This window comes from Ursus arctos, unplaced genomic scaffold, assembly GCF_023065955.2.
Source record: "Ursus arctos isolate Adak ecotype North America unplaced genomic scaffold, UrsArc2.0 scaffold_18, whole genome shotgun sequence".
Classification (NCBI taxonomy): domain Eukaryota; kingdom Metazoa; phylum Chordata; class Mammalia; order Carnivora; family Ursidae; genus Ursus; species Ursus arctos.
Window position 1 is genome coordinate 41,764,351 of NW_026622852.1, and position 27,838 is coordinate 41,792,188.

The following is a 27,838-nucleotide window of genomic DNA, read 5'->3' on the forward strand; positions in this document are numbered from 1 at the left end:
TCCTCTGCCCACTCCCTTATAACCCGGGCATTCAGGAAGACCGGCTCCTCCCTCCAAGAGGCCCGGCCGCTGCCCTTGAGGCCCCGGGCTGGGGCCGGGGCCGGGCCAGCCTAGGCGGAAGGAGGAAGAGACACCTGCTTCGGCTGATTCCTTTTCTCTCATCTCGTTCTTGGTAGGGTCATCCTGGAACTCCCGGTGCCGTTGGGACCCCCGGAGAGCCCGGACCCCCGGTAAGCAAAGCCCTTGAGCTCAAACCCACTGTCCAGTAGTAGTGAGGAGGCCAGGTCTCAGGGCCAGACAGACCTGGGTTTGAATCCCAGCTCTGTATTGCCAGGATAATCATTGAACTTCTCAGAACCTAAATTTTGCTCATCTGAAACACAGAACATAGTCGTGGTCGTGATAGCGTGGTCCCATGGGTTGGATGAAACCAGGCAGCTCATGGTCATGGCACAGCGATGCTCCCAGCACGAGAGCATCTTGGTCAAGGCACCGTTGTTGCTTTGTTCATTCACTTGGGAAGTACCCAGCCATGTGTGCCTGGAGCCGCTCCAGGAGCCGGGGGTGCGGCCATCAGCAGGGCAGAAAACAGCCCTGCCCTTTAGGAGCTTCTGTTCTGGCATTTGGGGGAGAGACAGCCCGATACATAAATGACCCCTGCTCTGGAGGAAGTGTAGGGGGGACAACGGGAAATGCTGGGGACACCTGGGCTGAGCACAGGGGTGAGGACACAGGGGTCCTGGACTTCTTGTGATGACTAAGGAACCAGGGGCATTCCTGAGGATCCCAAGCCTGGGAGGGGTGGGAGAGGCAGGGTAGCCAAAGTGGGGAGAACCCCATCTACTCTCCCGAGGGTGGGATTGGGGGCGGGCGAGTGGCTCTCATCTTGAGCCCTTGCAGCTTCTGTTCCCTCTGTCTCTGCCGATGGAGGATGGAGACCGGGAGGGGCTCTCACTTCAGCCAAGGCTCGGGCTCAGGGCTGGGAACCCCCTCTGGGGAGGTGGAGAGGTGGGCTTTGGGCAGGTGGAAAGGGTATGGAGGAAGGGGACCAGGCCAGGCAGGATCCCAGGGCAGGACTGGGGGAAGATGAGTTCAGGCAGCCCAGGTCCCTCCAAAGGCCAGACTGAGGGACTGCCTGGACTCTGATGAGGGAGGACATGGGAGCCTTGGAGGGTTTGAATCCAGCGGAAGCATGCACACACCAGTTCTCTGGGCCAATGAGGCAAGCAAAGCTAGCTCAGTTCCCAAATTTTCTGTGCACCTGCTGTGTCCTGGGCCTATGCTCAGCCCTGAAGGTTCAGGAGTGATAAGAAGGACACCTCCTGGGGTGCCTGGGTGGCTCGGTTGGTTAAGCATCTGCCTGTGGCTCAGGTCATGATCTCAGGGTCCTGGGATTGAGCCCCACGTCTGGCAGCCTGCTTAGTGGGGAGTCTGCTTCTCGCTCTTCCTCTCTCTCTGCCCCTCTCCCCCACTTGTGGTCTCTCTCTCTCTCTCTCTGTCTCAAATAAAATCTTTAAAAAAAAAAAAGAAATACATCTGCTTTTAAGATTCTGTCTAGTGGGAGCGCCAAGTATAAACGCCCTCTCACTCATTAACAGAACTGTCCCGAGTACCTACTATGTGCCAGGCAGTGCTAGGTGCTGAGGAGGAAGATGGAGGGACTAGCCAGGGGTGAGAAGCCTGGATACAAGTACCCATCATCCCAAGACAGGTGCTGAGCTGCAGGTGGCTCTGTCCGTCCCCTGTAATCCTTCGGATGAGGTAGAAAACTCCAAGTGCAGAGGGGAGGTGAGAGCCCGCACTCCAGGCTCCTGATGCATATGTCCCCCTGTTAATGAGGAGTGAGAACCCCCTACTGGCCTGGGGCTGGACGGGCTGGTTGGTGGGCTGAGGGGCCCGACCTATGATCTGAGGGTCTAAGCCCACCCAGCCTGAAGGCTGCTGTCCCATCTCCCTCCCCAGTGTTCATAGGACCCAAGTCCCAGGGGCCAGCAGATGCTCCTGGAGAGGCAGTGACTGGGGACCCGTCAGTGTGGGAGATGCCCAGGCGAGGGTCCATCATCAAACTGTAGCTCTCGGGCCCCTGGACCTCAGCCTCTCCGGGCCTCAGTCTCTCCATCTGTCCAGTGGGAGGAGGAAAGCCTGGAATGGAGTTGCTGGGACAAAATGGAAGGCTGCTGGGAGATGGGAAAACAGTGGGGCCATCCAAGCCAGTGCATGGAAGGAAGCTCCTGGCCTCCTCTGAATCCCCTCCCTCCGGGGCTCCACTGACCTCCTCCTCGCTGTGTCCTTGGCACTTCCCACTGCTCTGGAGGTTGGCTCAGACTGAGTGAAATCAGTTACGTGCTGCTTTCAGCCCCCAGGGTTGCCGTTGCCCTGCTGCTGCTGCAGTATGGGGCTGGTGGTGGGACCTCTGGGGGCTCCTTCTGGCCAGCCAGCTGCCCTGGTGCTGCTGGGGAAGCAGCGGAGCTCCAAGGTCCAAAAATCTGACTTCAGAATCAGACACATGGGAGTCAAGTCCTGGCCACTTACCAGCTGGGTGATTGTTGGCAGTATTCGCAGCTTCTCTGCGCCTCCACTTCCCCATCTGTAGGGCGGCGTAGAACGCCCTGCATGATGAGATTACTGTGCGAAATCAATGATATCAGTGCATGACGTCATGCTTAGCCAACTGTCTGCATGTACTAAGTGTTTAATGACCAGCGGTAGTAATAATTACTATTTAATAGATGGGTTAATTACCACTATTCCTGTAAGACGACTACCATTAAGGTGACATTGCTGATGACACTGTTCACGTCTGACGAGCAGTTTCCCACTTTGCCTACAGCCCAGCGAGGCCAGCTGAGATCATTATATGCTCATGGCCTGGGGGATTGGGGACCAGTCAGACCTCCCATCTCTGACCCCTCCCACATTGAGAGAGCTGAGAGCTACCCTTTACCGAGGACTTTCCCTGTCATTTCATCTCCCCCGCAGCTCCAGGAGTTAGGGATTCTTCTCACCCCATTTCATAGATGAGGAAACTGAGGCCCACAAAGTTGAAATCACTCACCAAGGTCACAGAATTAGGAAGCGGCAGAGTCGGGATTTGAACCTGGTTCTCTGAGGAAGCAGTCTGTTCTTTTGAGGGCTCGATTCTACTGCCTCAAAGTCAAGACTTGGCTCCTGAAATTTCCCAGTGATGCATTGCATGCCTTCTGCAGTCCGAGATCCTGCTATAAAATGGCTTGGTCTCCCCCAATCTTCCTGTCCTCTGCCATCCGGGAGTCAGATCTGCCTTCTTATTGGGCCCAGTGTGGGTCCACGCCCCGCGTGCTCTGCTGACAAGGGGCAGGTCCAGCCCAGCCCCATACATCAGCCCGGCAGCAGTAGCTCACTGAGGGTCTGCACCCCTCCAGGCCATGGGGAGAGAGAAAAGGGACAGCAAGTTTTTCCCGAGGCCCCAAATGGAGCTGGGCCTCTCCTTGGTATTTGGAAGGGATGAGCCGCCTCTGGCTTGTACAAGGAGCACGCCCAGTCTGAGACTCTCCGCTGAGCTGAGAGGCTCCTGGAGGGGTCCTGGCCGGCCAGGGGTGCAGTCGCTGCTTGGGGGATGCAGCTGGGGCCCGAACCGGGAAGGCAGATCAGGCATGAGGCAGCCCACTTCCTCTCTTCCCCCTTCTCCCCTCTGCCCTCTTCCATTGTTAGATCGTTCCTAGTTTCTCCAACAGATCCCTCGATTCTGGTCATGGGCCTGTGCTGTGCTGGTGTTGAGTTCAAAGAACAAAGGCAACCCTGTGTCATCCTTCCCTGTCTCCCTGCCTCTCCCTTGCCTCTTGTCATTCCTGCAGCAAACCGAGATAACTACCGGGCAGGCTTCCCTGCGCCAGGAATTTTCCCTTCTCCCTCCGCCTCCCTTCCCTCAGGGCTGTGGTCTGCTGCTTCCCGCTGTACCCCAGGGCTTTTTCTGCCCTGGTCAGAGCCCTCTGGACAGCTGTCAGGTGGTGGGGAGGGTCAGGGCTGGGGACCGCACATGGGCAGCCATATTCTCAAAAGGGGAAATGGGCATTTGAGAAGACCTTTGGTCCAGAATGTCACGGTAGCTTCTGGTTGTTGATTTTGAGATACAGAAGAAAATGGCCCATCCATCCAGGGAGACTTCTTCTCACTACCAGCTTCCTGGGAGAGGTGGAGGGCCACCACAGTGAACCCAGGGCACGGACTTGTGCTGAGGGTTAGAGCCCATGGGCTGCTTCTTCCAGTGGGACAGCTTTTCCTTCTATGTGCAGCCAGGCTTTTTCCCCACACTCCTAGCCTTCCCTGTTGCCCTTGCTACCAGAAAGGGGGCTTCTCCAAACTTTTTCTCCTCCCCACAGGGTCCTCCAGGATCTCGAGGCCCACCAGGCATGAGGGGAGCAAAGGGACGCCGGGTAAGTGGGGCCCAGCCCTGGGGAGGCTGGCACTGGCCGAGGCCCCCTGACAGAGACTACCTCCTGCTTCTTGCCCCCTGCCCAACCCTGAGACCTGTGATTTTCATGGCATCAGGCAGGGTTCCAGGCTCATCCTGGGCTTGGCTGTCAGCCTGACACCCCTTTTCCAGCTTGTGTTTTCCGGCCCATTTCTGAACACCAGGCCTTGCCATCCCGTGGGTACAGACAGGTTCTGTGATACCAGTGTTTTGTCCCTTCATCTGTTCATTCATTCATTCATTCAACCAGCATTTATTTAGCACTGACTGTGTGCCAGCCACTGTTGGTGGCTCTGTAGGTACCATGAGAGAATGGGAGAGGCATGACCCCTCCCAGCCCTCATGGCTCAATCAAGTAGGTCAAAGAGATAGTATCAGGTCATGGGCACATGGAGGGGGAAGCACAAGCAGCTGGGGAGCTGGACAGGGTATCAGATCATGCTTCAGGGAGGGGAGGGTCCTGGAGCTGGTGCCAGGTTCCAGGCAAGGGAAAGCCCTAAGGGGAGAGAAGGCGTGACATGTTTAGGGATCTCCATTGGTTCCACAGAGGGTCAGGGGAGAGGGATGAGACCAAGAATTAGCAGGTGGCAAACCCACGAGCCACAGTTAGGCCTATGGGCTGTGCTCCCAGGGTAGTGGGGAGCCAGAGAGGATTTTAAGCAAGGGCTGGGCTCAGCACAGTTGCCAGAGATAATCACTGGTACTTACTATGTGTCAGGTGCTGTCTATCACATATGTAACTCATTTAATCTTCAGCAGTACTCTATAAAGAAGGTGTTAGGCTTTGTTCCATTTTACACACAAGGAAACTAAGGCACAGAGAGGTTAAGTCAGTTGTCTCAGGTTGCACAGTTAGAAAGTGGCAGAGCTGGGATTTGAACCCAGGTAATCTGGCTCTTTTGCATAGCGAATGTAGGCTCATTTTCAGTCGTGTGGGGAGGGCTGGTGGAGTGGTTTTCTGCCCCCAACCAGTGTGCGGGTGCTGGGCCAGGCAGCCTTGTAGAAGGGAACCGCGATGGCACAGGTAGGCCAACGGCCCACGCTTGATATTCAAGCTCCTGACGGGGGATCTGTGATTAGTATCCTCCTGGCTGCATTTCAAGTGGTTTTAAATTTTCCCCCAAACCAGATGGCCAGCAGTCAGCCGGGAGAGGGGGGATTAAGAGGCATTTCTCTGGCCCAGCAGGGCCCCTCCCACTGCCATGTCCTGGGTCTCTGCAAGTGGACCCAGGCCCACTGGCAGCCAGTTCCACAGCGACCCTGTACACGTGGCCTCCTGCCCCAGGAGCCGGATGAGCTGGAGATTCAGGTCCTCGACTCACCGAGCTTCCTCCAGCTGTCTCCAGCGCCCCTTCCCAGCGGCAGCTCCAAGAATGTGTGTCCTGCTTGAGGAAACCCAGGCTCCCAACCACATCAAACGTTTCCAGGGCCGGGAGAGAAGCGTCAGGAACATGAGCTTCTCCCCACTGCTGTGTTTGGCAGGAATGCAAAACCTGTGGGATCGGCCCCCTGGGTCCCCGGCCTAATAGCCCACCATTAGCCACTTCGCAGCGGAGGATACCTAGAGGGGCATCCATCGTGCCTGCAAAAGAGCTCAGTTCTGGGCAGGCCCCCATGTAGCAACTGGCCTGCCAAGTGATCTTAGCAAGACCTTGCCTCGGTCGGAGCCTCAGTTTCCCCATATGTGTCATAGGGAATGTACAAGGCCCTGCCTGTGTCTCTGCTGATGTGCAAGAGGGGACAAGATGGGGCCTCAGGCCCTCGGCTCTTGGTAGAACTGCTGACAGGGTCTGGGTCCATAGGCCTCAGCTGAAAGAGTGGGGGTTCTGGGGTCAGACAGGGGCAAGTCTCCGCCTTCCCAGTTACCAGTTCTGGGACCTCAGGCCAGTTTCTTAACTTCTCTAAGACTTAGTGGATGACATTAGGAGGAGGCGGTAAGGACCCAGAATTTGAACTCCCATAAGCTGGATGCCCGTGTTTCTTTACCACCACCACTCACTGCTTATCAATGTGGGAGTGAGCTCCCCATCAGTGGGGGTGTGCAAGTCAGGGACTAGAGAAGCCTGCCATGAAGGCTCTGCCCTGGGACATGGTATTGGAGAAGACAATGTCTAAAAGCCTGTTACCTGGGAGACTCCACTGTCTCCCTCCACCAACCGCTTTGAGGGAGCCGTGGGGTTTCTGAGATTCACATGCCTGACACTGGACTCTGCTCCTATGAATGAGGCTAAGAGCTCAGCAGACCTGGCTTCGAATCATGGCTCTTCCTCTTTGCCCTTGAGCCGCTGTCTCCCTCTCTCTGGGCCTCTAGTTTTCCTCTGTAAAATGGGCGAACCATAGAATCGACCTCTCTGGATGGCCATGGGATTCAATCCCTTGGCAAGCACCTTGCCCATGGTGAGCACCCATCCCTTTGTCACAAGAGCTGCAATTGACCAGCTTCTCTGTCCCAGCCTGGCTGAAAGTTAGCTCCGGCTTTGACTGCGAGCATCTTCCTGGGGACTGGCTGTGAGAGAACAGACATATGGTTCTGCTGGAAACCCAGGCCTGTCTCCAGCAGGGTTGGCTGGCCTGTGTTCACTTGGAGAGGGAAGCCACAGGGCTGGGGGACCCTCGGGACTCAGGACGAGCTGCAGAGCAAGGGTTAGCGTGTGCGGCTGCCCTGCTCCTGTCCCTGCCCTGGGGAGCCAGGGAGCAAGGGTGGTTGGGGCTCCGTTGCCTCCTCTTCCCTCCAGACAGCAAAGGCTGGCCCTATTTCCCCCAACCAGTGCCAGCTTCTCCCTGAGTTCTCTGGTCTCCCGAAGGATTGCAATCGCCCAGGTACCAGGGATCTTAGACTTTGTCTTCAACGTCCTGCTCCAGGGCACAGCCTTCATGGCAGGCTTCTCTAGTCCCTGACTTGCACACCTTCATGACGGGGAGCTCACTCCCACACTGATAAGCAGTGACAGGTCGTGGTGAAAGAAATGGGCATCTGGCTGAGTTGGGTTTAAATTCTGGCTTCTCCACTTCCCAGCAGCGTGACCATAGGCTGTTTCCTTATGGCAAAATAAGGATAATAACTTTTAGTATCATTGCTGTTGCTGCTGTTGCTGCCACTGTTATCATAGATCACATGAACTTTCTCTCAGAAAGGCCTGGATTCCTGGGATCACTGGGTGCTGTGAGATTCACACCAAACCCTCAACACCTCTGGGCCTCCGCTGCAGTCCGGAGCGATCCCTTTCCAGGGAGGTTTATGCCTCGGCTAGAGACAGAGGCCAGGGGCCAGAAGCCATCTCTCCAGAGGGCCCAGCCTTTGTCCCAGCTCCTAAGACCTGGGATGTCCCCACCTCAGTCTGGCTCCATCTCCACCAGGCACCTGTCCATGAATGAGGGGCGGAAAGTCTAACACCTGGTCTGACAGTGTCCGTCTGAGAGAGAGAGGCCCAGAGAGGGGAAGGGGCTTGCCTGGGGCCACACAGCAATCCAGCAGCAGAACAAGGACTGGCACCTGCAGCTTCTAACCCTGTGTTGTGTTGGGTCTATGGAAACCCTGCTCTGGTTCTCTGTAGCTGGCTCTAAGCTGCCTGTTCCCGGGAAGGGACGGAATCCAGCTCTTCCAGGCCGTTCCTCTGTGTCCCTGGCCCTGGCGAGCCTGATGCCTGCTGTGGCAGAGCGAGCTGCTGAGAGCGCTTACTAGAGGCCAGTGCCGAACTGCCTGTGTGCGTTATCTCCCGCCTTAAGGGAGAGAGTCTCATCCCCATTTCAGAGACAAGATAACTGAGGCTCAGCGTGGTCGCCTGTCCTGGGTTTACTGAATCCATGAGACACTATTCAAGGCTGTGGGAGCCCCAGGCAGCTGATAAGAAAATTGTTGCTTTTTCTGGCTCAATTATTAATTAAAAATTTCCTTGCTCAATTTTTAAATGATTTCTTCATGCTGTTTTTCTTGTCCCTCATCCCCGCCCCGACCCCGGACATGTTCCCAGCCCCCTTTTGTGGCTGGCCCTCACACTCCCAGGCCAGAGTGGGCCAGCCTCCCTCACGAGACCCTCTTCGTCTCCCCCACACGACCTCTCTGATTCCCTGCAGGATAAACACCACACTGTTCTCTGTGCAGCCTTTTCCGGAGGACCCCGTCCCATCTGTGTCTCTGTGGGAGTCCCCGTAAGGGGGTCACATGGGCCAGTGGGTAGAACCCTGGAGGGGATACACCCACTAATGTGCTAAGGGACCTTAGACAAGCCACTTCCCTTGGCTGGGCCTCAGTGTTCCCCTCTGTGCAGTGGGGTAAGAGCTTGCCTCGGGCGGTGATGTGGGGTCTCCACGGAACGGCCGCCTGACCCCTGCCCCGTGTTTGCCCCTCCACACGTCAGCTCTTCCTCTGTGAGCAGGGCCAGCCTAACTCACACATCTGGCTGAAGGAGGCCGCTCTGCACACCTGGCCACAAGCAGACCCTCCCCAGGTCCTTTGCTGTCAGGGTCCCCCCAGGGGTTGTGGCTCAGACACAAGTTTCTGCCCCATGTGTGCTCAGGGAAGAGGACGCAGCGGCCGAGGCTGAAGGGCTGACTGTGGGGACTTGGCCGCATGTGTCCAGCCCTCAGCCTGCATGACTGTGAAGTGCGTTGGCCGACTGACCTCCAACGTCTCTTTAAACAGGGTCTTCCGTGCACCACCAGCCCTATTCCAGAACAACAGGGCCTCTCCGGAGTCCCTCCGTGCCTCGCCGTCTCAGCAGGCACGCTGCGCACGGGTGACCCGCCTCAGGGTGGGGGTGCACGGGCAGTGGGAGGAGAAGGGAGCCCCAGGCTTGTGCCGGGAGAGGCCCGAGGCTCTGGGCAGCCCTGCCCTCCTGGTTCCCAGCCCGAGGGAGACCCCTGCTGTCCACCGTGCTAGTCCCTTTTTCCTATTCCAGGGCCCCCGAGGACCAGATGGACCAGCCGGGGAGCAGGGGTCCAGGGGCCTGAAGGTACCAACCCCACGGCCTGCCCTTCCTCATGCCTCCCCTGCAGGGTCAGGAATCCGGGAACCAAGGGACAGATGTTCCTTGGAGCCAAGCCCCTGGGGGCGGCAGGGAGTGCAGGAGAGGCCGGGAGCTCACGGGCCACTCCTCCTGGCCCTGGAGCCTGAGCCTGGGGACGGGGGAGAAAGAGCACAGAGAGAGAGAGTAGTGCATAAGAGGGAGCCAGAGGAGGCAGGAGGAAGAGAGAGTGGGAAGGAGCCTCAGGGGCCCTCTGGCCCCTTCCCTGGGGCCCCTGCCCCCTCCAGAGCCCCCAGGAGCTGAGATTGCTTCTACTCCCAGCACGAGCGAGGGGTCCTTGCTTCTCCAGAGCAGATGGTGACTATGGCCAGCCACTCCCCTTGCCAGGCCTCAGTTTGCCCACCAGCACGACGGGAAGAGGGGTGGATCGGTGATGACACAGGTTCCTTCCATCTCCCGTGGGGTGTGGGTCCTGTGTCCGTGGAGGGTCCTCCTAAGCACCTCTCCCAGCCTCACGCGCTTCGCTTCCTGCAGGGCCCTTCAGGACCGCAGGGCAGAGCGGGCCAGCCCGGGCAGCAGGTATGTCAGGCCAAGGCCGCCAGCCCCTCCCCGCTCCCTGCTTGGCGATACGTGCCTCTAATGACCCCAAATGTGCTTCCAGGGTGCGGCTGGTGAGCGCGGGCACTCGGGCGTGCGAGGCTTCCCCGTAAGTAGCACCAGTTCCGGAAATTCCGTGGGGCTTTGCCGGGAGCTAAGAGCCATGTTACCAAGTCCCCACCCTGCGGTGGAACCCCCAAAGGTTCTGGCTGCCCCCTCTGCACTGAAGACCCTCCAGCCTGCCTCCTTCCCCTGAGACTCAGTCTCCCCATTGGTCACATGGCGGAGGGTAGGGGTGGGACCCTCACACGCTGCAAAGACTTCCGAGCAGGGTGAAGGAGGCCATGGAGGGACCCAGGTCACCTCTGTTCCTCTCCACAGGGCATCCCGGGTCCCTCAGGCCCCCCAGGCACCAAGGGCCTCCCAGGAGAACCGGTAAGTGCTCCCTCTCCTCCCTCTTTTGCCTCTTTGCCTCTGGCAGGCCGGCGTCAGATGCCACGGCCTGGGTGTGGGGGACGTGGTCATCCAAGAGGGAGGTTGGAGAGGGACAGGGCCAGGGCTCTGCTACCCTGAGGGGACAGGCCTGGGGGGAGGAGGGTAGAGAGGGCACTGGCCAGGGAGCTCGGGAGCTCTGGGTTGGAGTCTAAGCTCGCTTGCCCTCCAGCCTAGTTTTCTTGCCAGTAAATGGTAATAATTGTCCCTACCATGCCATCCTGTTGTAAAGATGAAATGAGGAAACGTATACAGGGTGCGTAGCCCAGTGAAAAGCTGAGGGAACAGAGTATTCAGGTCTCCAAGGGAGGGAGGATGGGAATTGCAGAGTCTGGACAGGAGCCAGTGAGGGGTTTGAAACTGAGATAACCCTTCAGGAGGGTCTCTCTGGAAGGATGGGTTTGGGGCATGGCCCAAGGGTCAGGGCGCCCCGTGAGGAGGCAGTGGAGTGGTACTGCTGGAGAGGAACTGGAGAGGACAGCCTCGAGGGCATAGGAGGAGGGATCCCTGGAAGGACAGGAGGCTCCTCCCACCCCCCACCCCCAGGGCCTTGCTAAAGTCCCACATCTTTAGGCCTAAGGAGAGGCCATTTTGAACAGTGAATTGGCCAGGAGTAGGGTGGGGGCTTCCAGATGTGGATCCCAGGTAGAAGGGCACCCAGGCAGAGGGAGAAGAGTGAGCGAGGCTGCTCGGAAGAGCTGGAAGGTTTCTGAGTGGGGGAGGGCCCCCCGGGTTTGAGGCAGAGGAGCAGGAGAGAGTGCAGATGGCAGGAGGGGGTGGCAGGAGGCCGGTGGTGAGGTGGGAGCTGCAGGGTCCTCTGCACGGCAGGTGGGGTGTGTGTGGCCGCAGAGCCCCAGGTTCTGGGGATCCTCTCCCTCACCTCCCCCTCCAGACTGCTTTATTGGACCTCAGGCCCCAGAGAGGGCCCAGTCTGCCTTCTCAAAACTATCATGTGTCTGTCCTACAGGGCCCTCAGGGACCCCAGGGGCCACTTGGCCCTCCGGGAGAGATGGGACCCAAGGTAAGCGCTGAGGACCCCTTGTTTGTCCCATGATGTTGCCGGGGAGATATTAGCCCCTCGCAGCCCTCTTCTGCGGGGGGGTCCCTGGCCTGGCCTGGGAGATGGTCGTGTCCTGTGTCCGCAGAAACCGAAGGGTAGACCCCCCTGGTGGGAGGGCAGATCCACCCTAATGGCATAGGGCGAGGAGCTGGGCTCCCGGTTCCAGGGGCAGCGCACGGCATGCAGGGGTGCCAGGACCCTCAAGCGGGTTGGCAGTGCCTCTTTCGTGGCACCAAGGGAAGTAGCAGTGCCCCCACCCCCCACCCCTGCTGGGACTTCCCCTCGGCACCCCACTGAGGTTTGACTTAAGAAGAAGCCCTTTTGAGGTCATGCAGCCAGGAGCTCTAGAGGGGCCTCAGACCCCCCCCCCCCCCGCTGCCTTATCCAGGGGAGGAAGCTGAGCTGCAGGGTTTGTGCAGGGGCTATAGCCATGCCGATGGTGAGAACTCGGACCCCTTCCCACCCTCGTCATCCTGGCCCAGCTTCCGAGTGAAGGACGGGGATCTGTCAGCACCGAATACAGCCTTGCTTGGCGTCCTCCCCTGTTGTTATGTGAATCATGCTCTTTCCTCCCTCTGCTCACCAAGGGGCTCCTAATGTGGTAAACCACACTCGTGGGGAAGGAGAAGGCTCCAGCAGCCGCTGAGCAGCCCCAGGGCTCGGCACCCCGGGCCCAACCACCACCCTCCCTGTGGTCCCAGCTCCAAGCTCCGGGAAGGCCACAGCCTGCTCCCAGCCCTGTGTCTCTCCTGCTGTGTGAGCTCAGGCACATTCCTTGCCCTCTCTGGGCCTGCCTAAGTTGTCTCCTCCCTTACAATCGAGGCCAGCCCTTGCTGTAGGAGGGACCGATGGCATTTTCTTGCAGGGGCCCCCCGGTGCGGTAGGAGAACCGGGCCTTCCTGGGGAAGCCGGGATGAAGGTAAGGCAGGATGCAAGAGAAAACTGACTTGTTGTAACCAGCTCCCAGCTGGCAGCCATGTCCTCCCCACGGAAGAGAAACGGGCCTTTCTTGTGTGGGGATAATGAGTTCTCTGTGTTCCTGGCTAGGGAGCGGGTCCTGGCTACGGCCGCAGTGGCGGGCCCCGCTGGCCCAGAGCCCCTGCACCACCACCCCCCCCGCCCCTGCCCCCTGCCCAGCGGTGTTTTCCCTGGCACCTGCCCCACGCCCGGGCGGCCATACCTCCTGGCCTCCCGAGATACCATCTGCATTTCAGCCCCCGAGCCCCTCATTACCTGCAGGGAAACAGGCGCCCATTGATGCCTGGGCTCTGGGGAGAGCGCTCGCCCTGCTCTGCTGTGGGAGAGGACGCAGCTCCCTACGCAGGGCCCAGAGCCCACGAGCCATGCTGGCAGCCTGGGGGCCTTGCTAGGCAGGGCCTGGGGGAGCTGCCAGGGTCTGGGACCAGAGGCAGACACCCCATCCCCAGCTGTGCCTGAGCCTCCCTGCCATTCAGAGGGACTTGGACCAGCCCTGGGACTTCAGTTGTTGGCTTAGTTCCAGAAACCTTTGCTCCAACAATGCAGAAAACCGCCCCATATATAAAACAGACAGAAATGGGATGCTCCTGGTTGGGGCAAGGCTGGGGGCTCAGCACTCCACCTCCTCCTGGCCCCCCCCACCAGATGTCAGCGCAGAGGGAGCCTAGTTTAGAAACCCCCGTGTGGTGATCTTCTGGGGGGCAGATGACATTTTTTCTGGCTCATTTAGGGCCTCTTCCTCCTTTGGGTTTCTCTCCAAGGCTCTCAGGGAGAGTAAAGACGGTGGTCAGCCACAGAGTTGCCAACCCTGCACTGGTCCTCCCTGGAGCCAAACTACCCAGGTTTGGATCCTGACTCTGTCCCTTCTTAGCCTCATGGGCTTGGGCTAGTTACGTAACCCCCGTGCGTGGTCCCTTGGTTTCTCCATTTGTAAAAGCAGCTCCCTTCTCTGGCAGGGCTGTTGTGAGGTTTCAGTGTGAAATCGAGAGGCCCTTAGAGCAGCGCTGTGTAAATGTGAGCTCGGTGGCGGTGGTGTTCGCAGCGGTCCCGACACGGCCGGGGCTGGCGTGGAGCAGGGGCTCTGGTTGGCATTTTACAGTGTCGCTTTGGTCCTTGGGAAGGAGGGGCTTCCCCAGCTCCCCACCCAAATGAGAGCTGGTGAGGACAGGGAGGTGAGGCGAGGGCTGGGACTGGCCCTACCCACCCCCATGGACTTGTGTTTGGCTTCTCCTAGGGTGACCTTGGGCCTCTGGGCACCCCTGGGGAGCAGGGCCTCATTGGGCAGCGGGTAAGTCGAAACAAATTCATTCTTCCTGGAAAGCCACCTGAGGGGCACTTGGGAGTGGGCACCCCAACCCCCCTGCTCACTCACTAATTCAGCCCCTGTTACCAGGCGCCTGCTGTGTGCCGGGCGCTCGAGGGCCCTACTGCCCGGAGATAGGAGCTTGGGGACCTGCCCCGGGGAGGGGAAGGAAGTAAAAACACATTGGGCCCCTTCCCCAGGAATGTCTCCCCATCTTTCCCCACCACCCTTTCCAGGGAGAGCCGGGCCTCGAGGGTGACAGTGGCCCTGCAGGGCCCGATGGGCTGAAGGTAAGTGTGCTGCTGCTGTAGGGTCTGGGGAGGGGGGGTGTTCTGGAACTGCCTTCTACCTCTGCCCCCAGCCCCCTCCCCTCCAAGACCTCAGCTTTCTCCCAGAAGCACTGTGCTCCCATGAAACTCCAAGAGCAGACCTCTAGCTCCTATTGCAAGTAGCTCGTCCAGCACCCCCTCCCCGCCACCACCCTGCCCACCACTGCCTCCTGCCCTGCTTAGATGGGACTAGGAGCCATCCCACCTTCCACTCCTCATTGCTACCCTTCTCCTCAAAACTACAGCTTCTCTTGGTTAAGGGTAGTACCTAAGCACCCCACTCTCTGCTAGACCCAGAGCCAGCAGCTTCGATGTCTCTTATCTTCCAAACATCCTAAAAGATCAGGAAAATCATGATCGCCACCCACGACCTGTGAGCCGCTATTTTTGGTGGACTAGTCACGGTTGTATCAGGGACTACGCTAAAGCCCTTTGTGTTATGTAACATGCCAATTAATGCTACGAGGTAAGTTCAGTCTTTAAATGAAGAAACTGAGACCCAGAGAGGTTAAGCAACTTGCCCAAGGACACACAGCTAGTAATTGGCATAGCCAAGACCCAAGCCTCGGCTACCTCTCTATACCGTGCACCCATTCTAAAGGTGAGGAGACTGAGGCTCAGAAGGAGGCAGAGGTGCTCTCATTCAGAGTCTATGGCTGTGAGTGGAGAATCTAACATTCAAACCCGGGGCTCACTGGCACCCGAGTGTGTACGCCTAACTCTGCCCTGCCATGTCCCATAGATTCCTCAGTCAGCCACAGGTGCTGGCACTTTCAGGAGGCGCCAGGGCTCCCCGGAACCCTGGGGCCGGCAGGCATCGCTCTCCGACTTACCAGCTCCATGTCTAGCCCAGGCCTGTCCCTGGCTGCCAGCCCTGGCCCCGCCCTGGCACAGTAGTAGATGGGCTCTCCCTGGGGCTGACCTGTCACACTGAGTCAGCTCCTCAGCCCAGAAGCCCAAGTGCCACATCCCAGAATTCCCTCCTGTCACCCATGCACTCTCCAAGTGACCTCAGATAAGCAGCCCTCAATTCCCCATCCCCCACCCCCACCGCCCCATCCCCATAGCTGCCCTGGGTCCTGGCTTCCCCATCTACCAGGATGCCTCCGGGACAGGCCCTTGGCGGGCTCCCCATCTGCCCTGGGTTTTTCTTGCAAGGCCGAGAGCGCCCCCTGTCTGCCATCTGTCTGCCTCCTCTCCTCTCCAACTTGGCTGCATCCTAGGGTATAACTGGGTCCTGGCTGGGGAGACCCGGAGCACCTGAGAGCCCCTCCACACCCTTTGCGCAAAGCCTGCTCCAATTGCAGTGACACTGAAGAACATTCTAGCTAAAATGCTCTGTGTGCTCACCCCGTGCTTGCAGCACCTGCCTTAAGAGCTTTACGTGAATGAACCCGGGTAATCCTCCCAGCCGCCCTGGGAGCTAGGTTCATTCCTGTCCCCACTTGACAGATGGGGAAACTGAGTCACAGTGCGGGGGCCTCCTCCGTTTCTGGCAGGACACCTCGGAATCATGCTGAGGTGGGACGGGAGGAGGGCCTTCCAGGCGTGAGTGTCTCACGCCTTCTTTCCTGCTCTCTCAGTGCTGGCTTCTTCCTCCTCTTCCACTCCTTTCAAAGCCAGTTCTACCAGACCTTGGGCCAGAGTAGTTGCGGCAAATGCCCAGCGCTGATCTTCTCTGGTCCCTCATGAAACCCAGGAGACAGTCTGCTCTCTTCACTGTGTTCGTCCAAGAATCACCTTCATGGTGAAAATCACCTCTCGGACACACGCCGCACGTCATAGTTTGTCGAGTGCTTTTCTGCTGATGATCTCTGCTGAGTTTGCTGGCACCCAGCAGATGGTGGTGGTGATGGTGGGGGTTACTCCTAGGAAGACTAACCTTTGTCCAGAACTCACGTGCCAGATGCGCTGCTAAGCTACTTACATGGATTAGCTCTTTCAATCCCCATAGTAACCCTTTGCTGCTAATTTTACAAATGAGGAAACTCGCTGAGGGTCACGCAGCCATGGAGAGGTGGCAGCAAGATTCGAATTTAAGCAGCATAACCCCAGGAGTGAGGGAGGTATTGTCCCCTGCGCAGAGAACCTTGGACTCCGAAGGTCCCCGAACCCTAGGGTCTCACATGTGCTCTGCCGCTGACTTCCATGTGCTGTTGCAAAGTCTACCCCAGGCTATGGGGGGGGGTCTGCCTGGTCCCTGGAGTCAGAGCCCCTGCGGGTGCCAGGCTGGGGCCCCTGTCTCAAGAGCAGTCCAGCCACCTGGAACAGGCTGCCTGCCTTGGATAGCTAGCAGAGCAGGGGGCCAGGGATGAGAAGCCCGAAGAGGGATCCTGGAGCCGGGGTCTGCAGCAGGGCCATGAGGGCAGCACCCCGTCTCCCTGCCAGGCTACGCTTGGAGTCTGAGAATCTCAGCAGGGAGGGATCTCACACCAACCTGTCCGACCCTCTCCTGGTGCCCAGATCTGCTCTGCGCTGGCCCACAGCTCAGCTTGGAGTGTCCCTCCCTTATCCATGCCATCTCTGGACCCCTCGTCCCTGGGGAGTCTCCCCCCCCGCCTCCCCAGCTGAGCTAGAAACCACCCCAAGAGGCCCCTGCACCAGCGTCCTGTGCCCGGAGCCCAGGCCGAGGCTTCACGTCCTCTGCACCCCGATCGTTCTCCTGGACCCACACCAGGTTATCAGCGCTCCTTGGAAAGTGTGGCGCCGGGAAGCAGAACTGGCAGAGACACGCTCCCCTTCTCCCAGCCTGCTCCCCCGCCCACCCCTTCCTCCTGTCCATGACTTCATCCCCTTTCCCACGGGTCTCTCTGAACGGTCCCAGCTCAGCCGCTTGCAGGCCAGCCACGAGCCCCGCCGGGCCCGCCAGCCCAGATGGAGGTGACCCTCTGACAGGCGCCACCCTGTCCCTCCGTGGCCGCTGCCCATGCTGCACCCGTCACCCCTGCTCTGCCCATAGCCTGGCTCAGCCCAGCCTGCCAGGACGTGGCCTGGACGTGGCAGGTGCTGGGTCAGTGTTTACTGCCGTCCACCGGACGAGGACTTTCTCTGCTGCCGGCGAGAACGACAGCCATGCCGAGCAGACAGCAACGGGCGATGGTGTTCGCGATAGAGTCAGATAGCAAAAAACCGAAATAAAACAAGATGAAACCAAGCAGTGCGGTTGGGATTGTGCCTTTAAAGTTTCATGTACTGCGAACCAGCTTCCTGCCACTGGGAGCCTGGTACCCAGCAATGGAAACCATGAGCTCTGACTTGTTATTACTATTACTGTCAGCTCTTTTCACGTAAGCAAGGGTGGAAAAGGCAGCTCAGAAAAATGGAGTTGGTTCTGAGAGGCAGGATTGGGTGAATTGATTTTCTTTTTTAAAATTTCCTTCAGCGTCTTAAGACTCGTGTGCTCTCCATGGCATCAGTGTTGGGGAGAAAGAGCCGGAGTCTCCCACAGTTGCCCCCTTCCTGTGAACTCCGGGGTGCAGGAGTGGTCAGGGTTCTGCGTTTCCTGAGTGACTTTCTCCCTGGCCCGGGTACCATGTCGGGGGTATTCCTGCGCCAGCCAGGCCGTGCCACCCTGACCCTTTTGGTGGCTCCGGGAACCATCGGGGGAATCCAGGGGCTGCTTGGCTGTGGACATCCAAATGGAGCCCTGACGTGTAGCGCCTCTGATGGGCTGAGGGACTAATTTATTCTCTCTCTCTCCCCCCTCTTCATGCCCTTCCAACTTAGGGGGACAGGGGTGACCCTGGGCCTGATGGCGAACGTGGCGACAAAGGCCAAGAGGGACTGATGGGCGAGGACGGGCCCCCCGGCCCCCCTGGCATCACTGGCATCCGGGTGAGTGTGCCTGGCTTCGTGCCAGCACTGGGGGCATCTGGGGACGCATACCGCCCACGCCTGTCCAGGCAGCTGGACAGGAGGTCTTTTGATGGCAGCCACCTGAGGGTCTTCCGCTGTGGTCCTTCCTCCACCTGGGAGTTTCCCAAGAACAGTCTGCCCATGTCCCTCCCCTGCCTAGCCCTCCCATGGCTCCTGAGTGCCCTTAGACTAGCACCACACTCCTCAGTCTGGCTTCCATAGCCTCCACAAGCCTGGCCGGGCTGACCTTGTCCCATATTCAGCCACGCTGAATTTAGCAGGGGGACTTAGCTGGCCGCGATCCCCCACTAGGAACTTGCCGCTGCCCTCTCTGGGTCACACTCTTGGTACGATGAAGGATTTGGAAGGAATGCATTCCAACATTCCAGGGGCTCTTTCTTAGTAAACTCTTGAGTATCATGGCCATGGAATGGGCGGCAATGTGCAGCAGAAATAGCCGTGGGCCTAGAGTCCAAAGGTTGAGTTCTGGCTCGAGAACCCACGGTCTGTGTGACCTTAGGCAGATCACTGCTGCCTCTCTGTGAGCCTTGGTTTTCTTATCTTTAAAGAGTCAATGAGACTTTGGAAAGGAAAGTGCTTTCTAGAACATGCCAGAAAATAAATATCATCTTTATGAAGCTGAAGGAGGAAATGACTGGAAGCTGGTGGTAGTGGTGATAGTGGTGGTAATAATGATGGTTGGGTGGAGGTAGAGATGATGATGATATTGATGATGATGGTGGTGTTGGTAGAGATGGTGATGGTGGTGGTGGTAATGGTAATGATAGTGGAGATGGTAGTGATGATGGTGGACATGATGATGGTGGTGATGATGATGATGGTAGAGATGGTGGTGATGATGGTGATGATGGTGATGATGGTGGAGATGGTGGTGTTGATGGTGGTGATAGTGATGGTGGTGGAGATGGGTGGTGATGGTGATGATAATGACGATGATGATGATGGTGGAGGTGATGATATTAGTGATGGTGGTGGTAGTGATGATGGTGGAGATGGTGGTGACGATGGTGGCGATAATGGTGGGGATGGTGATGGAGGTGATGGTATTAGTAAGGGTGGTGATGGTGATGGTGGAGGTGATGTGGTGGTAGAGATGGTGGTGCAGATGGTGATGATGGTGGAGATGGTGGTGATGATGGTGTGATGATGGTAGAGATGGTGATGATGGTGGAGATGGTGATGGTGGTGATGATGGTGGTGGTGATGGTGATGATGGTGGACATGGTGATGGTGGAGATGGTGGAGGTGATGGTATTAGTGAGGGTGGTGATAGTGATGGTGGAGGTGATAGTGGTGATGGTGGTAGAGATGGTGGGGATGGTGGGGATGTTGATGGTGGCAATGATGGTGATGGTGATGGCAGTGGCAGTGGTGGCAGTGGTAGTGACAGTGCCCATGGGGGTGGGGGCAGTGGTGGTGGTAGCAGAGTTATGTCCATGTTTTGCCACATCTGCCAATTTTCATATACTGGAACTGGAAAGAGGTTCAGTGGGGCCAGACTGAGTGTGTGTTGGGTGACAGAGGTGGTGAGAGGCTTGTATTTGAGTCTCTTTGGCATCAGGGCTACAGGACAAGTATCTCCCACTCTGGCCAAGGAACAGTGGAGGATTTAAAAATAGAATTTTATGAGCCATCAGAGCCTTTCCAGAAATATATCCTTATGGATGGGGGCCCAGTAAAAGCCTTCATTCTGGCCCCACAGCCTCACCCCACTGCGTTCTCCAGCCCTTACTCAGGATTTCCCACACCATCAGGGATGCTACCAGCTGGAGGGGGCCTGTCAGAACAAGTGGCCAGCCGCCCTGTCCTGGGGGAGACTCCTGGCGTCCTGGCCCTGTGCTGAATTCTTCAGTGCTGACTCATTTCTCCTTCTGATAAGGGATCAGCCATAGCAATCACCTCAGCCTACTGACAAATTCCACCAGCCCCTGTATCATGATTGTACGATTGCCCAGCTATGACCAGCCTGGGACCGGGGGTGCCCCCCCCCCCCCACTGAGGACCCACGTCTCACTCGAAACCGGCGAGGTGACCTGTGGGTAGTGTCTTCATCTCACTGTGCCTGTGTCTTTGGTTCTTAAATGGAATAAATAACCCCTTCCTCCCAGCCCCGTGGCCAGAACTAGGGGAGGCATGACACAGAACGCAGACATAGTGCCTAGCCCGCGGTGGAAGCCCTATTGGTTGGGACTATTTTATTACTGGGGGAGACAAAGACTGGGACATGGTCTAGTTCAGTGCTGTTGATAGAGACAGAAGACGAGCTACCTGTGTAATTTAAAATTTTTAGGGAAGCCTGGGTGGCTCAGTCAGTGAAGCGTCTGCCTTCAGCTCAGGTCATGTTCCCAGGGTCCTGGGATCAAGTCCCACATCAGGCTGCCTGCTCAGCAGAGAGCCTGCTTCTCCCTCGCCTGCCGCCCCTCCTGCTTCTCCACTCTCTCTGACAAATAAATAAATAAAATCTTTAAATAAATAAAATTTTTTTGGTACTCACATTTTCAAAATGTAAAAAGAGGTGGATGAAATAAATTTTAATAGTATATTTTATTTAGCTCAATATAGCCAAAATAAGAACATTTCCAACATGTAATCAATGTAAAAATCATTAATCAGGGATTTTGCATTTTTTTGTACTAAATCTATGAAATCTGATGTGTAATTTACTCTTACAGCACATCTCCATTCAGATGCTAAATTTTCATTGGAAATACTTGATCTGTGTTTATATTTCATAAAATATATAGCTGAAAATGTAGATTTATATCTCCAAGTTGATCCAAACACACGTAAAAGTTTTAACGATAACTGAATTGTCCGTATTTAAATTGAATTTTAAGTTAATTAAAATTAGATTGAATTAAGAATCTGGTTCCTCCATAGCAGTCACCACCTTTCAAGTGCTCAGTAGCCCTATGTGACAAGGGGCCACAGACGGGACAGTTAGTTCAAGACCTACATATGAGAGGCAGGGAAACTGAGGCACACGGAAGGGAAGGGGTTGTCCAGTGTCACATGAGGACTTAAGCACCAGAATGCAGGGCAGTCTTCACTTGGCCCTTCCAGGACCTCCACTCCCTCCTTCCTGAGGGCCCCAGGGTGGTCTAATTGGCACTGCCCTTGGGGATAGAGAATCATCTTCTCCAGTCCAATTTTGCCATGCTTTGTCCTTGTGTTGATTCAAAGCTGGCCTCCCTGTAATTTCCATCCACTGACACCGCCCCCCCCCCCCCAAGAGAACACAGCCGCCCCTGGCTCAGGAGAGTTGCAGACATCTGCAGAGTGCTTCTGGGTTAGCCCATGTGCTTCCTGGCTCCTCTAAGATCCCATCTTCCTGCCTTCCCTCCATCACAGTTAGTCAGTGCCTCCTCCTATTCCAAGGTGGGGACATCACCTCCCTCATCCTACAGCACGTACCTCTGTTAATGCAGCCAAAGGGATTGAATCGAACTAGCTCTTTAGTGCTTGCCAAAACCATAGATGTTCTTCCCAGATTCCTTTGAGGTTTGGGTCTTGAGGAGACTGTCCTCAGGGGACCATCAGCATGTCCTTTCCAGACCAGAAACACTGCCTGCCTTACCCCCTACATCCCAACCCAGTGTGGCTCAGGGTTGGGATTCTCTTCTCTCCCTTTCTTTTCCTCTCTTATCTGTCTTATGTTCACACATGTACGCTTATACGCACTCACTCACACCACTGAGTGGCCCTGACAAGAGCAGGGCAAGGGAGAGCAAAGGGATGCCCCTTGAGGGAGGGCCAGAGCAGCCTTGGGAGGGAGTGGCCTGGGTACCCCAGTGGGAGAGTGGGGGAGGGCGGCAGACCTTCCCTACACAATGCCCCACTAGGAGGAGCCCCTCCAGCCCCCATCCCCAAGGGGGGAGCCCCTGTCAGCGGGACACAGCCTCGGGCTGGTCAGAAGCGCCCCATGGCATCTCAGAGATGAGGGAGGACCTCACCTGCCTGCCTCACATTCTCAGTGGGCACCGGGAGCCCCGGGCATGGAGTCAGACAGATCCACAGTTGAATCGGGGTTCTGGGCAAGTCGCTTCACCTTTGGGAAGCCCAGCGGTCACCACCTGTGGGAGCAGGTCTTGATTGGGCCTCAGGCTCGCGGGGGCTGGGGGGCTGGAACAGTGTGTGGCACGGGGCAGTGCCGAGAGCTGCTCGCACTGGGACAGGCTGGGCGCGTAGCAGTTGCCGTGGAAGAGGGATGTGTCCAGCACTTACTATGGGCCAGGCACCTGGGGAGCCTGAGAGGCCGCCCCCATCCCGGGGTTGACTCCTCAACCCTGTGAGGCAAACAGGACCTGTGTCCCCACTTTGCAGACAAAGCCTTCCGTCCCAGGAAGTTTGCACGTCACAGGGTCCCGGGGGATACTGAGCGCAGGGTGAGCTTGGAACCCGGGCAGTTTGCCCTCACAGCTCCTGGGCTGGCGCTCCCTATGCCCTGTGGCTCTGCCTCAGGTCCCTCTCATTTCTCACCCTTCTTCCCTCCTTCTCCCGCTTAGGGTCCCGAAGGAAAACCAGGGAAGCAAGGCGAGAAGGGCCGGACCGGAGCCAAGGTGAGCTCCCCTCCTTCTGCAGCCGTGATCTTCCCAGGCCCTCCTCCCCTCCCCCTTCCCCACCTCTCCCTCTGCCTCCTGCTGGGGCCTGGTGACAGCCTGTCTCTCCTCCTGCTGCAGGGTGCCAAGGGCTACCAAGGACAGCTGGGTGAGATGGGCGTCCCCGGAGACCCCGGACCCCCTGGCACCCCAGGCCCTAAAGGGTCCCGGGGCAGCCTGGGACCAATGGTGAGAACTCTCGGGGTGGGGTGGGGTGGGGTGGGCAGGCACAGAGCAGGGGTGGAGGGGCAATCGAAGAAAGAGAGGTATCGCCCGCTCCCCCTCTCAGCCAAACCTTTGGCTGTCCCTTGTCCTAGCCGCTTCTCTTGCATCACAGATCCCTTGGGGACCCTGTAGAAGCTGTCGCCTCTCTCCCTGGAAAAGTACCCACAGCGCCAAGTATTTCTGACCATTTGAAGGGTGCTCTTGGGTCTTCCGAAGCCCTTTACAGACCCAGATGAATAAGCACCCATTCTAGGGTGGGGCGAGGGGACCCGCCCCTCGGGAGGGTTTCTATGGAACAAGGAGTTTTCCCACTGGAAATAAGTTCGCAAGGATCAGGCTGCAGGTCCCTGGGTGACTGAGGCTGTTGCAGCCTCTTGCTGGCCTGCCCTGAAGGAGGGCCCCAGGGGTCTGCGGGCTGCAGAGGGAGGAAGCAGGCGGGAGGCAGGCAGTCGAGGCATCTCTGAGCTGCCGGCATCCGGCATCCGTGGTGTGAATGCTCCCACCGTGGCTGATTCCCTGCCATCTGCTCACTGGGGAGGAGACGCACAGGAGTGTCCGTCATCTGCTGGTTCCACCACATGCATTCAATAGATGGCAATAAGCTGGAGCCATTTTATAACAATAAAATGGAGCAAAATTATTAGGAAGGGAGGAGTTTTGATTATTTGTCATCATGTTTAATAGAATTGATTTAACTGTAAGTTCATATAATTTAACTTCCTCTAGCGCTTCTGTTTAAAATTGGCTCGCGAAAGTGAAGATGTTTTAGCCACTGGGTCCCACGAACCCCTGGAGCTGGGAGAAGGAAGGGCTGGAGGGAGGAGGGGAGCTCAGGCAGGAGCTCTGCAGCCTGGGTTCTGGGCCACAGACGTGCCGGTCGGTGGGGCTGAATGCGGCCGGAGCCAGTGCCCAGGTCACTGCTTGAGAACCACACCTGTACTAACGTGCGTGTGCTCTTGTCCTAGGGTGCTCCAGGACGGATGGGGGCCCAAGGAGAACCGGGACTGGCTGGTTACGATGTAAGAAAATCTCACCTCCCCACTCCTGGAATTCTGTCCTGCAGGTGGGGACCCAGGCAGGCCTCGGCCTCTGCCCCTACCACCTCCTCATTGAGGATGGTCGTTGGGCCACCGAAGATCCCTGGTCTCCCCGGGTCCAGGGAGCACCTGAGCCCCTAGAGCAGGGGTGGGCAGACAGAAACACCCTCCCCTTCCACGTGCCCTCGCTGAGTGCTTCCTTCCCGTGGTGGGTGCCACGCATGTGTCCTGTCTGGGCGTCATGCCAGCTGTTTGTGGAAGGGACGAGCCTCACCTCGCTTTTGCAGCCAAGCTGGCACCCTTCTCAGAGGCGGCTAAGCCAAACTCATGTGATAGAGTTGGGTGACTAGTCCTCAGAGAGGCTCCGGGCGAGCTCAGAAAGGGAAACTGAGGCTTGGGGAGGCTAATAACAGCTTGTTGAGTTTGAAGGTGGGATCCAGTGTCTGGGGAGGCACAGCGGGGAGAAGAGGACAGAAGAGGGACAGGGCAGAGGACATGGGAACTGGAGAGGGGGCACTGGGAGCCCAAAGGAGGAACGTGCCTGTATGCTTCCTGCCATAGCCTGGGGAAGTCGGCTGAGGCCAGCATTTTGCCCCTGCCCCTGCCCCTGCCCCTGCCCCTGCCCCAGGGGACACACTGGCTCTCCGAGATCTGGCCCCAGGTCTGCTCCAGGCTGGGGTACGATCCAAACGGGCCCACCCCTGAGAGGTGTGTCTGGGAGGCCAGGGCCCAGAGAGGCACAGGGCGGGCTCAGAGTCAAACAGCGAGCTGGGGCAGAGCCAGGGCCCAGACTCACAGCCCAGGGTCTCCATCTCTGAGTTGCTGGCCTTCAGCACTGTGCCTCTCGAGCCCTCACTCCCCCATGCTCTCACCTCTTGCCATCTTGTTTCCTGCAGGGACACAAAGGCATCATGGGCCCCCTCGGACCTCCTGGACCAAAGGGCGAAAAGGTGAGTGCTCCGTCCTGCGAAGCAGCCGCTCCCTCCCGTGCGGGCCGGCAGGAGCCAGCCCCTGGGGCACTGGGGCTGGGGTAGTGCAGAAGTTCACGGTGGCTCACTGCTGCTCACACCGCGGCTGGCCAGGAGCCGTTAGACCTACATTCAACACAGATGGACTGCGTGTCGGGTCCGTGCTGGGCACTGGAACACAACCACAGTTCCTGCCCGCCTGGCGCTTCCAGTCGAGCAGGGCAGATGGACTCCGGTCATGTACTGACGAGAACTGCAACCCCATCATCAGTGTGAATGTGGGCATTGAAGCCTTGCTCAGGACGAGCTCCCCCAGCGAGGGCCAGCGCAGGGCTTAGGACGGGGGGGCAAGGCCAGCCTCTCCCAGCCAGGAAGGAGCCACTGAGGCAGAGGGAGGGCACGGCCACAGCCCACCGCTTGGCTCCAGCTTCGGTGGAGGAGAGAAATTGCTAGAAGGCAGCTTGCTGATGGTTGTGCCCTGCCGCATGGTGCAGGTGGGCACGTGGGGCCAGCGGGCCAAGATAGTGGCCCCAGGTCACCTTCCCAGGCAGCACCAAACTGGCTCTGGACCCAGGCCTTTGAGTCCTACCTTAGCAGCTCTGAGCCTCCCTATTCTTGCCTCCCTCCTCCCTGCTGTCTCCTTGCCTCCCCCCACCTCCCCAGCCCTCCCATCCGTGAGCTGCCCCAGCTACCCACTAACTACACCCCACTGCCGTGTGAATCACTCTGGCCTGACTTGCTGTCCAACTGGTCCCTTCCTCCTGCTTGGAGAAGAAGAGCTCTGCCATCAGTGGGCTCCGACATCCCCCAGGAAGCTGCGGGAAGTACCGCTCAGTACCCCAAGTCCCCCCCTTGGCCCTCAGTCGGCCATAGCTGGCGCAGGAGGGGTTAACATGGACCCTGAAACAGGGGGACGCCTCCTGCCACCCCCAGCCACCTGCAGCCCCAGGCTCAGTTCCTGTGGCTGCTGAGAATGAGACCTAACCCTAAAGCTGCCCTAAGTCTGCTGGGGCCTTGGGTGGGGCCCCCGGGTTCCCTGAGCCTTGAGTGCCCCCTCCGTTAAGTGGGTGGGTACCTCAGGAATGCGAGGCTAAGCAGGACCTCACATATATGTCAGCCACAGGCCCTTTCTTAGCGGTCAGGAGTAGATTCGCTCACTCGTGCATCCGGCTCCGACAGGTATTTACGGATGTGTAATGATTATGTGATGTTTCCTCGGCCCCGAGCTGGGGGCTGCAGAAGGGTGCCCGAGAGAACTCAAGGGTGAAACTAGAGGCAAGGATGAAGAGCCAGGCACAAGCCGGAGGGTGCTGGGGTGGGGGTGGGGTTCCCAAGGGAGACCCCCAAGCACAACCACCATCACGGCCCTCCCCAGGAGGTGTCAGTGTCCCACATGACAGATGGAGAAACTGAGTCTCCAGGATGCTTAAGGACGAGGCCAGGACCAGTGGGAAGGTGGCAGGACCAGGACGCACACTTTGATGTCAGCCTGTGCATCCCTAACCGGAAACGGGCACTTCGATGAGTTGACATACTGCTCAGCGGGTGAATTTCCCATGGGGCATGTGTGTCTACAAAGGTGGTGTCTGGAGGGATTGGCAATGAGACTCTGGGAACAAGGAGAAGGGGGCCTCCACCAGCTTCCTGGTGCTAAAAATGCATCCCCAAACTATAGCCACAATGTGGGGAGAGTGGGGAAGATCTGTATAGCTGGTTTTCGGTTCACACCACCCCTCAATTTCTGTGTGGCCTTGACTAAGACCCTTCTTTCCCCGGGCCTCAGTTTCCTCATCTGTAAAATGGGCCGATAGTCATAGCAGCATAGGAATGCTGTATAGATTCTATGGAACACCTCCCGGAAGCGTCTGCCTTACACAATACACTCAGTAAACATGGCCCCCTTCTCCAAAACGCCCCCATCCAGCTGTCTCCCTCCATGGTGGGACTGAGACTTGGGACAAAGAGCCATAGAGAGGGGTCAGGGAAGAGAGGGAATCCCCACTCCCTGGGCCACCCCCTTGGATACAACTGGTTCTAAGCCTCGGGCCAAGTCCCTCCTGCTTTTGGTCTCTGGCCACAGGAGCCACAGAGGCTCTGGGCCAAGGCACTAGAGCTGCCAGCCCTCGGGACTGATTTGGGCCCGGGACGGGCTCCGGCCCCAGGGATGGCTCCCTCTCCTGCCTCTCGGGCATCCCCCTCCATCCCCGCCAACAGTCAGGGGGCCCGGGGTGCCCCCACTTGAGCCTCCTGCCCAGAATGCACCCCCATGGGAGGTGACACCGGTTGTCTGGAGCTGGAACATTCTGCGCCCTGGGGCTCTGCCACTTGCTCTGATTACACCTTCCCTGTAGCTGGCATGCAGCCTCCAGCCTCCTGTCTTGCTGGTGGCCCAGGCCCAGGGTGGCCTGCCAGGGCTCAAGGACCTCCCCCCTAACCCCTACTCCTCATGCAATCCCTCGGACTACATCCACACTACACATCGTCCCTGCCGTTATTGGCAACAACAGCCAAGTCCATGGCCACCTGAGCCCCTACTATGTGGGCGGTAGCGAGCTCTCTGCCCTGGGTCCCAAGAACAGCTCTGCAGGGCAACACGATGCTGTTTCACAGATAGCAATCTGTCTTATGGACAAGACTTCCAAACTGGCCCACAGCTGAGTGCAACCTGGGGTCTGCTTCTGGGGCTCCCATCCAGGATAGAAGGCTCCCGTTAAAGCTGGCTCTCTGCCCACTTTATTCCAGCAAAGATGGGAGAAAGCGACTCTTTTTCAGGGCTGAACCATGGGGCAGCCCACATGGCCTCTCTGTGCCTCAGTGTCCTCCCCGTAAAATGGGGAGCATACCATCACCTGCTTCAGAGGGTTGTTGGAAATATTCAGTGAGTGCCTGTGCCCACCAGCTGTCGGAATTATTGTCACTCCATGCTGAGCACCACGCAGGGACTTTTTGCATCATTTTCCA

General features: G+C 57.8%; 1 protein-coding gene across 5 annotated transcripts in view; it reads left to right on the top strand.

The window, feature by feature from the left end:
• COL27A1 (collagen type XXVII alpha 1 chain) overlaps nt 1-27,838 on the top strand; it is a 134,863-nt gene that overhangs the window by 88,924 nt on the left and 18,101 nt on the right. For 3 of the 5 annotated variants that reach the window (XM_044389543.3, XM_044389544.3, XM_044389545.3), the window contains 16 exons: nt 177-230; nt 4,359-4,412; nt 9,349-9,402; nt 9,949-9,993; nt 10,076-10,120; nt 10,393-10,446; nt 11,471-11,524; nt 12,429-12,482; nt 13,303-13,383; nt 13,776-13,829; nt 14,081-14,134; nt 17,900-18,007; nt 22,555-22,608; nt 22,729-22,836; nt 23,838-23,891; nt 24,806-24,859. In XM_044389543.3, coding sequence (XP_044245478.2) covers nt 177-230; nt 4,359-4,412; nt 9,349-9,402; nt 9,949-9,993; nt 10,076-10,120; nt 10,393-10,446; nt 11,471-11,524; nt 12,429-12,482; nt 13,303-13,383; nt 13,776-13,829; nt 14,081-14,134; nt 17,900-18,007; nt 22,555-22,608; nt 22,729-22,836; nt 23,838-23,891; nt 24,806-24,859 — 981 coding nt within the window. The remainder of the gene's footprint in view (nt 1-176; nt 231-4,358; nt 4,413-9,348; nt 9,403-9,948; nt 9,994-10,075; nt 10,121-10,392; nt 10,447-11,470; nt 11,525-12,428; nt 12,483-13,302; nt 13,384-13,775; nt 13,830-14,080; nt 14,135-17,899; nt 18,008-22,554; nt 22,609-22,728; nt 22,837-23,837; nt 23,892-24,805; nt 24,860-27,838) is intronic. The other 2 variants (XM_044389546.3, XM_057313707.1) reach the window with 1 other exon arrangement.